General features: G+C 38.5%; 1 protein-coding gene across 1 annotated transcript in view; it reads left to right on the plus strand.

Annotated features, from left to right (window-relative positions):
- ACE2 (angiotensin converting enzyme 2) overlaps positions 1 to 14269 on the plus strand; it is a 42117-nt gene extending 27848 nt beyond the window's left edge. Inside the window, exons 11-19 of the mRNA XM_066248859.1 lie at positions 891 to 1035; positions 3123 to 3221; positions 3944 to 4066; positions 4476 to 4648; positions 5751 to 5809; positions 8148 to 8248; positions 9596 to 9712; positions 11573 to 11767; positions 13364 to 14269. Coding sequence (XP_066104956.1) covers positions 891 to 1035; positions 3123 to 3221; positions 3944 to 4066; positions 4476 to 4648; positions 5751 to 5809; positions 8148 to 8248; positions 9596 to 9712; positions 11573 to 11767; positions 13364 to 13472 — 1121 coding nt within the window. The 3' untranslated portion in view covers positions 13473 to 14269. The remainder of the gene's footprint in view (positions 1 to 890; positions 1036 to 3122; positions 3222 to 3943; positions 4067 to 4475; positions 4649 to 5750; positions 5810 to 8147; positions 8249 to 9595; positions 9713 to 11572; positions 11768 to 13363) is intronic.

Consider the following 14269-nt stretch of genomic DNA (forward strand, 5'->3'; position numbering starts at 1 on the left):
GAGCACTGGTTTGAAAAACTCCTTTTCTTGGCTCTGCCTCTGATTAGTGAATGATGTAAAACATATAAGTTCCTTCATTCCTTCTCTCCCTCCTTCCCTCTCTCTTTCCCTTTCTACTTCCAAAAATATTTATTGAGTACCTACTATGTGCAAGGCATATTTCTAGACACAAGAGATAGAATGGTGTGCAAAATAGATAATAGCCCCTGCTTACATTTCAGGGAGCTTCGTTTATATACTGGAGTGAGCTCTACTGTGTTTTTATATCACTAATAAAGGATAAATGAAATAATATAATTTCTTAAAGCATTTTAAACTCAGGTAAGGAAGATGTCAGTGCATTTAAAGTACATTATATTTCTGATTATGCAGTAGATGATTTCTTCCTAGGGAAGTTCTTTTTGTTTGTTTGTTTGTTTGTTTTACTGCCTCCTTTGCTGGCTTTTGGCCACATCTGTTTATTATTTGTTTATTTAACACAGAGAGGACATCATGTAGCAGACACCACCAGGCTAGGTATACAGTATTGAATGAAATATTACCAGTCACTGCCTTCATGGAACTTACAAAAATAAACTGTATGACTGGGAAAGTAGATAAAATAGTTTTAATGAGCTCTGATAAGAGGTATTTAAGGAAAGCAATTGAAACTAATGAAAACATGAGGATTAGGAGTTACTTGTGGATTTATCTTATCTGTTCTATCCAAGACTGTACTCCAAATCCTTTTTCTGAGAAAATGAATATGTACATATCATTATGTCCACTGTCAGTATTTCTCATGTAGTCATCCTTAGAGTAGGTATATCTTGAGGAATATTTTGAGATTAGGACAAAACATCTACTGTCATCCTCATCTTAATATTTATCCTTTTTCATTTTACTTTCAGAAACAGAAATAAACTTTCTACTCAAACAAGCACTTACTATTGTTGGAACTCTACCGTTCACTTACATGTTAGAAAAATGGAGGTGGGATGTCTTCAAGGGTGAAATTCCCAAAGAGCAGTGGATGAAAAAGTGGTGGGAAATGAAGTAAGTCAATGAATATACAATCAGTAAAACGTTTTCTCATGAGTTTGCTGTTTACTTAAAAGTATTTGACTGGTAAGTTGCTTGATAACACACCCTTTAATGGCCATTTTCTTTTCCTTTCTCACTTCCTTACTCTTTTGTCGGTGTTTCTTGGGGTCATTTCCCAGGACCCTGTCTTTCTCAGGGTCTGCTTCTGTAATAGGCCAGTCTAACCTTACCAGGACTTGAGTTCTCAGAGAATTCTCCATAGTTAGAATACCACAGATTTCAACAGTTAAATCTTGAAATCTTCTGGGGTAGGGTTAAATGTGTGAAAATGAGAGGGAAGTACATGTAGGCTAGAGAAATGCCATCACCAGACACACAACACACACATACACATACCACCACCACCACCGCCCATTAACTGCTTTATGTTTTAAGTCTTTATTTGGGTACCCTCTCCTCAGACCCCAGCAGAGTCACGTAACACAACTTTTCACCCTCTGTCTTCTTAAGTGTTTGGTCACCCATTAAACTATGATACTATTTAGGAAGTGATCAATTCATTCATTCTGTTTATTCTTTTAAACAAACAAACAAATGATTCTATATCTTAGGCAAAGCCACGAGGATCCAATGCTGATCATTTCAGATATTGTCCTTGATGTCAAAAGAATTTTTTAGTCTATGAAGGGATGTGGAAAATGAAACCACTGCAACATGTTGTGTTGTGATGAGAGGAAATGGGGATCCATGAGCAGTCAAGGGAACATCCAAGCCCAATCTGATGAGTCAGATGAGGGTAGGCACCCAAGTTTATCTCTGAGAAAGGTGTGGGAGTTAACCAGGTAGAAGGGAACAGAGGAAATTCCAAGCTAGAGAGAGCCTGGCATGTTTGAGCAACAGATAATGATTTCTTTCAACAGTTTCAGCACTGCATTATTCGTCACTTTTCCCCAAGTGCTTTGCACAGTCCCTGACACACATGGATATGAAATAAATGGATGGACCTTAGATGAAAGATTACAAAGGTAGACAAGATGGAAGGAGGGTGAGAAGGAAGGAAGAAAGGAAGGAAGGAGGGAAGGAGGGAGGGAGGGAGGGAGGGCGGGAGGGAGGGAGGGAGGAAGGAAGGAAAATTTCCCCCCACTATCTATTAGACTCCTATCCATTTATTTTCCTTTTTGTAGTGAAGAGTTACCTATGTAACATTCATCCCCATATCCATAAGTTTAAGTCAGTGCCACTTTTGTGCCAAGATTGTTGTTGTTAACATAAATCCTACTTGGGATTTCTAGCTTTTGAGTATACTGAAATTGTGTCTGTAATGATCCCACAATCAGGTAGGACAAATGTATTAAGTTTAAACAATGCCAAATACATGATTACCCTAGCCTTTTTTCTAAATGAATTATGTTTTGATCCCTTTTAGTTTATTTAATGGAATCAGACCCTTAATTTGGTTCATTACCACATTAATTACTCTGTTCATTCAAGAAATACACATGACATTTTCTTTTAGTATTAGACACCTTGTTTGACACTGGAACTATAAAGATGATCAAAACACAGTGCTGTTCTCTAGGAGCTCCAGACTCCAGGGGAAGGAGATGAATGTAAATAATTATAAAATGGAGAGAAGAATGGCAAAGGAGGCACAGCTAGAGAAAGCTAAGGGAGCTGGAGAAGTTCAGTGTGCTGGGAACAGGGGAAGGTCTCACAGAAGGGGACATTTGAGCTAGCCTTGCAGAATAAGTAAGATTTCAATTTTACAAAATTCTGTCTTCCAGGAGCACATAAATTGTGGTGCCAGAGAGGAAATATCAGGACTTTCACTGTATGTTTTTGGCCATACAATGCACTTTGTTAAATTGGTGTTCTGAAAGACAATTATTTTCCAATGATGTAGTCTGGCTGAATTATGAAAAGAAGGGTATAAGCACATAATGGGCTATAGTCTATAATTTTGGGCACTTTTTTCTATTTTACCTAATAATGAATTCTTTTATAAATACCATTGGCTGATGTAACAGTACTAACTGCACCCTACCCTTCCTTCTCACGGTGAGTGACCCACAGCTAATATATCTTCTTTTTCCCCAAAGGCGAGAAATAGTTGGAGTGGTGGAGCCTGTGCCCCATGATGAAACATACTGTGACCCTGCAACTCTGTTCCATGTCGCTAATGATTACTCATTCATCCGGTAAATTACAGTTTCTTTTCACTGTTTAATTTGTAGGCTTTGTGGATAGCTGTGCTAATGGCAAGGAAATAGGGATCTATGAAGTGATGGTTATGATTTCTCTGGTTCCATTCACCTCTCTGCTAAAACCTCAGAATAGATGATCAATTTCCTTTCGATTTAACTCAACACAATTTATTGGGTTAGATAAAAGAGTGTGAGATCTTTACCATCAAAGAATTGATATTTTCTTTGGGGAGAAAAACAAACAAGGATTTTTGTTTGTCTTCTTGTTACTGGCAGAGTTCAGAGCAATTGTAATTGAAAGAGCATTTTTAACGTGAAGTGTAAAACCCTATGTTCTTCACCTATTAACCCCAGATCTAGAATTTGCTGACCCTCAATTTCTTTATTTGTACATAGGAAATAATATTATTGACCTGCCATAAGAATTGGCTAGCATCATTTATATGAAAGAGCTATAAATCTGTGAAACAAAATATAAATGTGAGCTAATATTTAACAAAACAATACTGTCTTTTTATCAGCTGATACAAAAATGCAAGTAGGCTATGATGACTCTGTAAGGGTTTATTATGATTGGGTCTTTCTGGAACAAGAGGTGTGATGAGTATCTCTTTGACTACTAGGACCTCAGAATTTAAATATATGCCCCAATCTATGACTCTACCACAGTGACTAAACATGGGCCTCACTTTTTTTTGTTTTTGTCTTTTTTATAGTTATTTCACAAGGACCATTTATCAATTCCAGTTTCAAGAAGCCCTTTGTGAACTAGCTCAACATGAAGGTGACCTGCATAAGTGTGATATCTCAAACTCCACGGAAGCTGGGAAGAAGCTGCTGTAAGAAATGTTTCAAAGTGTTGAACCTCTCCTAGGATCCAAAATCACTCATTTCCATGCCTAGCTTGAAATTTGATTTCTTTCTTGTAAAAAGAAAACTTTTGGCCTCAAAATGTCCTCATACACCAATTAACTATTTATTTTGTGGTCACACGGGAACCTAGACCATGAAATGGGTCAACAGGCCACCTCCTTTCTCCATATTATTGATACTGAGTTCCTTTGTAGTTGTTGGAAGGCAGAAGAGATTGAAGGATGAATACAGCTGTTAACATACCCTATTTTCTTATTTGCCAGAAGCAAACTTACCCAAGTCAAAGAGGAGAAGTGATAGATCATACAGGTAAATATATGGACATCCAAAATTCTTCAAAAGGCCCTGAACTTACCCCCTTATTTTCTCATGTAGCGAAATGTTGAGACTTGGAAAATCAGAACCCTGGACCTTAGCACTGGAACGTATTGTAGGAAAAAAGAATATGGATGTAAAACCACTGCTCAACTACTTCAAGCCTTTGTCTACCTGGCTGGAAGAGCAGAACAAGGATTCTTTTGTAGGATGGAGTACCGAGTGGAGTCCATGTGAGTTCACTGAGTTGACACATTTCAATTCACTCCCATTCCTCTTCCCTTATTCTTCTCTGGCCCCAGTCTCATGGGGCTGTGACACAGCAGAATATGTTCTCACTCTGTGTAGACCCTGCTTTTGACTGCTATGATGGCTATTCTATTTTATTGGGGAGAAAACAATATTTCTTTTTATTAAATTTTCTATTGAATTTATTGGGGTGACATTGATTAATAAAATTATACAGGTTTCAGTTATACAGTTCTATAATACATCATATGTATATTGCATTGTGTGTTCACCAGAAGCAGTATTTCTTGAGTACCTTCTATGTACAGGAAAAATTACACCCCTCCTGGTTTGTTAGCCTGATATTTAAAATAAAAGGGTATAACAGCCCCCAACCCCACTGTACTAAAATCCTGCTGTTCAAAGACAATAAAGCTTAATAATAATTTTTAGTAAAGAAATTACCAGTATTTACATCATTATGTCTTCAGAACCAAGAAATATACTATTTTATATCCTTTATTTTGTGGCTTTTTGTGATAAAGGGAAGTGTAAGAGTAGGCAGAAATGCATGTGTAAAACTGACCGATAAAGAAACAGTATATCCCCCTCTACCCTCCTTCCTGTATAATTATGTTAACTAGCATCACCCTAATAAATCCAATTTAAAAAATAAATAACAATATAGACAAATTGTTTAGAAATATGAAAGTAATTGCTAGAAAAAAGAGTTAATTCAAGAAACAAGAGATAGAATCCAGAAAGAAGTAGATTCAACCCAGAAAAGCAGCAAAGGGATGAGATTGAAAAGAATAGATATATTGGAATAGTTGGTATCTCCTATCTACCACTGGAATCCCAAGCTTCTCTGGGATTCTCTGGGACTTTTGAGGTCTGCACTACCTCTGTGTACACTTTAGGTCATGGCTTCCTCACCCTTGAGAAAGTACTTACCACTCCTTCACTACATCTCATTTTCCAAGTGTGTTTAACCTTTTACAAAATTTCTTTATTATCATTTTAGTGAGATCTTGGGAGGGGAAGGAAATAAACACACATGGTCAATTTGTCATCTGTAACAACAGTCTGTGATTTCTCTTTAATCAGATTCTGAGCAAAGCATCAAAGTGAGGATAAGCCTAAAATCAGCTCTTGGAGACAAAGCAGTGAGTATTCTGGATAGTGTGTCCATGAATTTTCAGTGTACTCCCTTAAGTAGGATACAATAAGCCCATTTCAGTGCGATCTAAAGATGAGAGCCCACATGGTTCTCTTAGGGACTACAAGTTCCACATTCTAGCCTTTGGCTTGTGTTTGTTTTCAGTAACACATTCCTTATTGGATTACTATGTCTCCTTTTTTTCTTGAAGGTGTTATGAAGACCAATGAGTAAACATCTAAATTTAATATCAAATATCCACTCTTTTGATTCACTCTTATCACCATTACTTGTATTTGAGGATGAGAATATGATTATATTTTGAGAGATTGGTTTTAGAAGTCATGTAGGGAGCTTCACTTTGTTTCAGTCAATCCTCTATATCCTGGAAGCTTGTTAAAAATGCAGAATCTTGGGCCCCAGCCCTGGACCTGCCTAATGAGAACCTGCACTTGAACAAGCCCCAGGTCATTTGTATAAATAATAAAGACCAGGACGCTCTGATTTAGAACACTTTCTCAAACCTGGCTGCACATAGGAGTCATATGAAATGTTTTAAAAATAGTAATGTTTGAATCCCACTCCCAGAGATTCTGTCTTAATTGCTCTGGGGTGTGCCGTCAAGAGTTTTGAAAACTCCCAAGTGATTTTGATTATAGCAAAGTTGGAGAATCACTGACACAGAGATACATTTCAAAATAACAAAATGTTTCACAGAAAGTCATATTACTTACACCTTCTTGTGAATTACTTTAGTCGGCTAGTGCTTTCTTCTCAACATCTGTTTCAGGTTACACAGCCTGAAGAAGTAGTGGCTTTGGTTGGGAAAGAGGACAGAGTTGTGTTAGGCAAATGAGGATCAAAGGCCTGGGTGGGGGCATGGCACCCTGAAGGCTCTGCAGGATTAGAGGACAGTCTGAGACTATTGGATAAAACAATCCAAGGTGCTGTAGTAAATTGTTATTCGCAGTGGATAGATCCAAAGATTGCATTTCTATCCCCTTACTTTTCCTGTAGTGTAATTTCTGTAAATAAATAAGACATCTGAACATAAGTAACATAGTAGGAGTAAGAATAAACATTTAAGAAAGAAATAATAAAAACAGAGGTTCATCACCTCCCAAACCCTAACAGTTCAACTTCCTATTTCTTAATGATCATTGAGTGTCTCAGGGATTATTTTTCTTTCTGTCATTACTAGCTCTCCCTTGACCTAATAAATTTAAATAACTTTAAAGTATTGAGTGGATCAGGTACCTTTTCAATTATCTTCTTTTTTTCTTGACATTTATCCCACATGCTCTTTCAATGCAGTGACAGATTGCTTAATAGTCCTCAGAGGGTTTGAACATACTGAGGCCAATTCACTGAGCAAGTCTCCTTTGATGAGACCAGTGTATTCTTCTAGCACATCTACTACACATCAGGGCAAGAATGTTTGTCCAGCTCAAGCTATTTCATGGCAAAATCCAATTCGATCTTTTGAGAACTCAACCTTTATTTTTTTAATATAGAAATTATAACGAGAATATTAGTAGTAGTAAATAATAATAATATTATTATTATTAAAGCAACGTTTTTCCCCCCAGAACCTGAGTACTATGGAGCTCAAGCTAATGTAACAATTCTTTTGTGAAGTCCCATAATTATTTTTCTTAGAAAGGAGAGATGCAAAATTTGTGCTATTCATTAATCTCTACTGCCAGCTACTGGAGGAAAGAGAGAAATTTTTTTGTTTCAACAAGTTTTTCATAGGCTATGCAAATACATGACATTTATTTAGCACTGAAAATCAAGAACAAATTACCTTGTTGTTTATGAAATTAGTTTTTCCTTTGAACCTAAAGTTTCTTTTTCTTTTACACTTATACATATTTGAGAACTTACTATAAAAATAGTAAAAACTCAGCGTATTTGTCTACAATAGATGGACATTTTAGTCAAAACGACAACTTACATGGCTCCCATCTATAAACCTGCCTTCAGAGTGTTTATTTCATGTTACAATCAACTAAAATAAAAGAATGAGTGAACTCAGTGGTTCTTAAAGTCTGGTTGCTTGACTAGCAACATCAGTACCACCTGGGAACTTGTTAGAGATGCAGATTCCTGGGTCACATCCTAGACCTTCTGAGTCAGAAACTCTGAAGGCAAGGTTCAGTATGCAGTGGTTGAACAAGGCCTCCAAGTAATGCTGATGCACACTCAAGTTGGAGGTCGCTGACTTAATGAATAGCAAGAATCCTTGGAATATTAGAAAGAAAAACCCAATGCTTGTGGCCTGTCAAGCCTTGCATGTATCCTGTGATCCCTACTGAACAGTGTTTTTTCTTTTGAACTCGCAGTATGAATGGAATGACAATGAAATGTACTTCTTCCGGTCATCTGTTGCGTATTCCATGAGAAAGTATTTTTTAAAAGTCAAGAACCAGACAGTTCCTTTTAGGTGAGTTCATTTGCTGTGCTTTCAAGTTACTCCAAGCAGTACTATGTTTATTCTTGGGTCTGAGAAGATATTAGGCTTAACATTTTATTCAGGTGAAATAAAACCCTCCTCATAACTTTTAAACTTCTTTGATATCTTGGGATGTGGGCCACTCTGTTTAAGGACTGTGACTTATTTAATTTGTAGATTGCAAGAGCATTTTCCTTATAAAGGCCCTCTCCTTTCCTTTACCTTTCCCTGCTCTCTCCTCTCCTTTTTTCCTCTTTCCTTCCCTTCCGCAAATGTCTCATCCACCCTCAACAATGAAAGAAAAAGGCAGAAACCTCCCTTCTCTGAACTTGTATTCTAGTGGATATGTTTTGTGTACATATGTTACAGACAAGCAACAAAATATAGAACTGACATATAGTAAAATGAGATGATGATAAGAGCTAGGGAGAAAAACCTAACAGGAAAGGGGCTAGGGAGTGCTGGTGTGTGTGCAGAAGTACATCGAGTTCAATTTCAACTAAAATGGTCAGAAAAGGCCTCAATAATATTTGTGCAACTATCAGAAGCAGGAGGGAGAGCCAACAGTGCAGACAATGAGGGGAAATATTTCGGTTGGGGAAAATAGCAGGTGGAAAGATCCTGAAGCATGGATAACCTTCCCCTTTGAAGGAACAGCAAGGAGGCCCGTGAAGCTGGAGCAGAGTGAGCTAATTGAAGACAGTAGGAGGTCCTGTGGCCAGGGTAGTGCGGGATTTGGGGGCAGAAAGGGAGAAGAACTTTCATGTAGGCCTCGCAAGGCTTTCATTCTGAGTGAGAAGGGTTGTGAGCTACATGATCTGACTTAGATTTTATTAGGGTCACTCTGGCACTATGAAAGCACAGGCTCATTACATTGTCCTGTAAGCCCCGCTCCTCACACATACCCGTGGGTGTAACATGACAATTCTGCCGAGGGGACAACATTACAGGATTAAGTACAACACCTCTGTCCACGTTACTAAGTCATCGCTGCCCACCATGTTGTTTATCACGATCCTGTCACCAATAATTCCTCGCTGATTCTTCTGGTGTTTTTAGTTTGAAATTTTTCTCATTAAAAATAATGTGGTTTTTATATGGTGGCAGAACAGATAATGCCAATACATGCTATCACAACTTAGGTACCTGAGTCCCTGTGCTTTGGGCAGTGTTAAGCTTTTTTGGACAATTACATTCTTCCATTGTTTACCCTGTCCCATGGCTCTCTACTTAACCCTGTGGTCCTCTGCTAGTCTCCTTTAAACCAGTGGAAATCGTCATTCTTTTCATTGTGTTCTCTGTGCTACAAAGGAAGACATTTCTTTTGTTTTTCCACAGGGAGGAGGATGTGTGGGTGAGTGATTTGAAACCAAGAATCTCCTTCAAGTTCTTTGTCACTTCACCTAAAAACTTGTCTGACATCATTCCTAGAAGTGAAGTTGAAGAGGCCATCAGGTGATATTTTACTTTCAAGCTGTAAGGTCGAAGGGGTTAACAAAAGCAACAATAACTAATATTGAGGGTGTTCTTACTGTGTGCCATCCACTGGTCTGAATCATTTATGTTTCACCTCATCTTAAAATCTTGGGTTTTAATTTCAAAAGGATCTCAAGCAAGGGAATTGTCTTGATTTGGGTTTCTCCAGATGCAGGCCCTTAGACAAGGATTTGAGTGTAAGTGGTTTATTTGGGAGATGATCTCAAACAGTGATAGAGAAATGTGAACAGGAGACAGAGATGAAATGAAGATAATGTATAACATGTTATTGAACAAATTACCACTGTGGGCAACTACAGCTCCATTTTGCTGGGGAATTCTGGGAGACCATATAGAATATCCACCTATATTGCCCCAGCAGAACTGGAGTATTTATTTGCTATCTCCTGTCAGTCATTGGTTGAGGACTGCTTACAGGTGACATTAGTTCCTCAGCATTTCTGGCCTGCAAGCAGGGAAGAATTTTATGGCCTGAAAATGCTCACACAAAGGCAGCAGGGACTAGCTGAGGAAAGTCTGGCCAGCACTCATGGAAAATGGTTTAAGTGCAGAAGGGGTATGGACAGGTATTGCCACCATTTGCTATTGGACTTTGATGTAGGATTCATTTAACTAAACAAAGTAGGCAAGCATAGGTTTCCTTAGACATTGGTTAGCCTCCACACAAGCAGAGGGACTTGCTGTGGGCAGTAAGTATTTAGAAGCTTGCCCAATTTGCCTCAACTGTTTCCCAAAACAGCAAAAATGAAGAATGGGTACATGTAGATGGTTCCTTTGTATTAAAAAGCTTAGGATACCTTGCCAGGGGAATGCTGTGGCCCTCTTGAGCTGCTGTTCATTTTTGGAAGCAGAACTAATTCCTGATAGACAGTGTGTGTGCCTAGAAAATCTGGCTTAGTGGGGTGTACAACCTAACCACACCTAGAGACTCACCAACTGCCTCCGAATGGCTTGTTTCTGTTTTGGTGAAACTTGTCAGCTGAGATCATCATGAAAGAGCCCAACTGCCCCTTCAAGGCGCAGGGGGCCTCAAACTTCCTGTTTTCAGAATGACTTGACACACTTTCAGGCTGCTAAGGTTGCCAAGGGTTACATGACTAATTCTGCTTTGACCTCTCTCCCTCCCTGGCCGGGCTCTGACCTTCTAACCTACACTATACTCAAGTGTAGGATGATGGGATGCCAGACACTTTGGTTTTTGATCAAGAATAGTCTCCATTTCACTACTGTATTTGTTTTAAAAATAATCTTCATCCTTTTTCTTTGAATCTATAAAATTCAACCATATTCCATCCCAGTGCTGGAGAAATTGGCAAAGGCCCCTTTCCCGAGTTTCTTCCCAGTGCTGCTTCTGAATGTCATCTCTTTTTATTTGGAAAACACAACTGGGTACAAGACCCAATACGTTTGAAGAGGTGTATTCAATTGTCTTTTTTCATTATTTGATATAAAGTCATTGTAGACATACTCTGATGGAAGGGAAGTTCTTGCCAAATATGCAAACTCTGCAACACAATCATCACATATGAACAAATTTTAGTTATTTGCATGTTTCCACACTTGTAACCAATTATTCAATGAAGCTGTTGCCAAACCTAATTCAGGTTGCAAGATATTAAAGGTGCATAATTTTTAAAGCTCATATTTTTCTTTGGACCTTGTGATCCACTTTGATTTCATTGCTATTTAAAGTGTACATTCTTACGATAAGCTTTATCAAATCCTTTCAGGAACAATGATATAAGAAGTAAATAATTACACATCATTTTATTTTGCCTAAGTGTTCCTTTTGCCTAAGTGTTTTGCTCTTGGGAATAGGATGTCCCGGAGTCGAATCAATGATGCTTTTCGCCTGGATGACAACAGCCTGGAGTTCCTGGGTATTCAGCCTACATTGGGACCCTCTTACCAGCCACCTGTTACCATATGGCTGATTGTTTTTGGGGTTGTGATGGGAGTGGTAGTGGCTGGTATTGGCGTGCTCCTCTTCACTGGGATCAGAGACCGGAGAAAGTAAGTGACCTTTCCTGGATTTCTTTCCTAAAACAGAAAGGGCTAGGGAAGCTCATGTGAAAATTGGCAGTAACTAGTAGATTGTACAGGGCAATTACCACATTTCATCAGCACTTCACCTTCCTAGCAAGCCCTACCACACAGGAGAGGCCAGGATGGGGCTGACTGGCATGCCCTGGTCAACTGCATCCTGGCCACAGCATCATTTCTCCACTGCCGAGAGGCACTGCAAACTCGGCAGTGAGCTGGCTCAGGGGATTATCCTTACAGATGAATCCTCCTTGGTCTAGACATGACCCTAGATACTGGATTGGTGGTGGGTTGGAACTGTGACACATTCAAGAATGAGCTCTGAGATTTACTTCAAACTGCTACTCTCTAATCATCTTCATTCTTCCTTGGGTAGCACAGACTCAGTATCGTCCCCTTAGTTCATGGGGCAGGTACCCTCTAATTTGTTCATGAGTTGGAGATCCAAGTTCATTGAGGATTTAAATCATTAGAGACTGGGTTTATAGTGTTGCTCTGTTATGAGATTTTTTTCCCCTGGTCTTGAGACATTATTTACTTTTGTTGGACTTATATAATTATGTTATAGCATCTATTAGAACTCTGTGCATACTTCAGATTGTTTAAACATGTTCTTGATGGAATTTTTACATGCATTAGTCTATTTTGCTCAGTTTTCTTCACTACAGAGTTCTTTAGTTTCCCAAATTAGCTTTGTTTTAAAAATTAGGTATTGACTAGAATACATCCATATGGTTAAAAATTTAAAAATATGAAAGGATGCATAGAGCCTCTCTGTCACTCTTTACGTCCAAGCTCCCTTCATAAACCCAACCAAATGATGAGTTTCTTGGAGGCCTGTTGGATCAGAATCTTCACTTTAGTAAGCACTCTTCTTCATACTAAAAATTTGCACATGAGATACTATTCCAAAGTTAATTCATTAAAATATGTTCTCCTTCATGCCACACACGATGATAATAGAAGGTACACAGAAAAATCAGACCAGCTACTCTGCTCAGTACTTTCATACATTAATGTTCTCAGTAAATCTATGACGTAAATGTGTAATTTTCTTCATGCATATGTAAAACTGAGGTTCAGAGAAGCCAAGTAACTTTCTCAAGTTTACACAGTTACTAATATAGTAACTTCCATATAGAGAAGTTCTTTAGTATGAGGAAATTGGATAAATAACCATGGAGTCCCTAAAAATAATAATAATGATTCATATTTATTGAGGATTATGTGCCAGGTGCTGCCAGTGCTCTGCCAACATTATTTCATTGACTCCACATACTTGCCACCATTTTACGGACAGGCAAGCTGATGCACAAAGAATCCCTCTCTCTGGCTCCATAGCTCATATCCTAACCAGTCTCTCCCACTCTGCTAGCCATAGTGACAATCTTGGAGCCAAAGAAGTGAACCCAATGCACTGCATATGTTCATAGTCCATTAATAGGGAACTGATATGCAAACAAGTGCCCCATGATTAGAGGCTGAGATGTAAAAGATGCCTGGGCCTAATGAGTCCAAGGGAGGCAGGGACATTGTATATTAAGGTGATTTCATTTTATTTTACAGGAAAAGGCAAGCAACAAGTGAAGAAAATCCTTATCCTTCTGTGAATTTGAGTAAAGGAGAAAATAATCCAGGATTCCAAAATGGTGATGATGTTCAAACTTCATTTTAGACAAATCTATTATTTTCCCTCTTGGCTTTGTTCAAGAAAATTGTCCAAAGAAGACATGCTGAGGAGAGGACCTTTTCACTTGTATTGCTTTTACTATTTATTTCTGCCTTAAAATTTGACTTCTCTTCTGTTTCCTAAAAGAGATCTTTATCTTTGAGAATAATAGAGTAAGTGTGTCTTTGGCCTCCCATTACCCTTTGAAGGGTAATGGAAATGCAAATTTCTGTTGTGTTGCTGAAGTTGAAAAAAGAAAAAAGCATATGGTGGGATTCAGTGTAGGAGCTTTGCATGGAGTTTGGATGGATAGCTTTTAAGAATATAGCACGTGAATTGATGGAGGTTCAGGGACTGAAAATGACACACATTGTTCACTTCATTTTAATTCAAGCATAAAGGATGACACACTCTTCACATTAACCTAATCTAAGTACTATAGTGATTTGCCTAGTGATGATTGGACTACTAGGCCATACCTTCCTCAGCATGACAAGTCTAAAGAAGAGAGAAGAATCCAGAGAGTATCAGAAGATGTTGCCTTCTCACTTCAGCTACTTAATCATCATCTTCCAGACAATAAAGTAGCCCCTGGGGCCTCCATGACACACCCTCCTCAACCCAGCACTGGAGGTAGAAACTCACTTCCATCATTCTCTAACTGTGGAATTAATGGAAATCCCAGCTGCATGTCGCCCTCTGAAGTGGGCACCCAATCTCTTAAATCTTTTGTATTTACCCACAATGTCTGAATAGTGCTGAGCATAAAGCAGACACTCAATAAATACTAGCTTTGCACACTC

Source organism: Saccopteryx bilineata, chromosome X, assembly GCF_036850765.1.
Source record: "Saccopteryx bilineata isolate mSacBil1 chromosome X, mSacBil1_pri_phased_curated, whole genome shotgun sequence".
NCBI lineage: Eukaryota > Metazoa > Chordata > Mammalia > Chiroptera > Emballonuridae > Saccopteryx > Saccopteryx bilineata.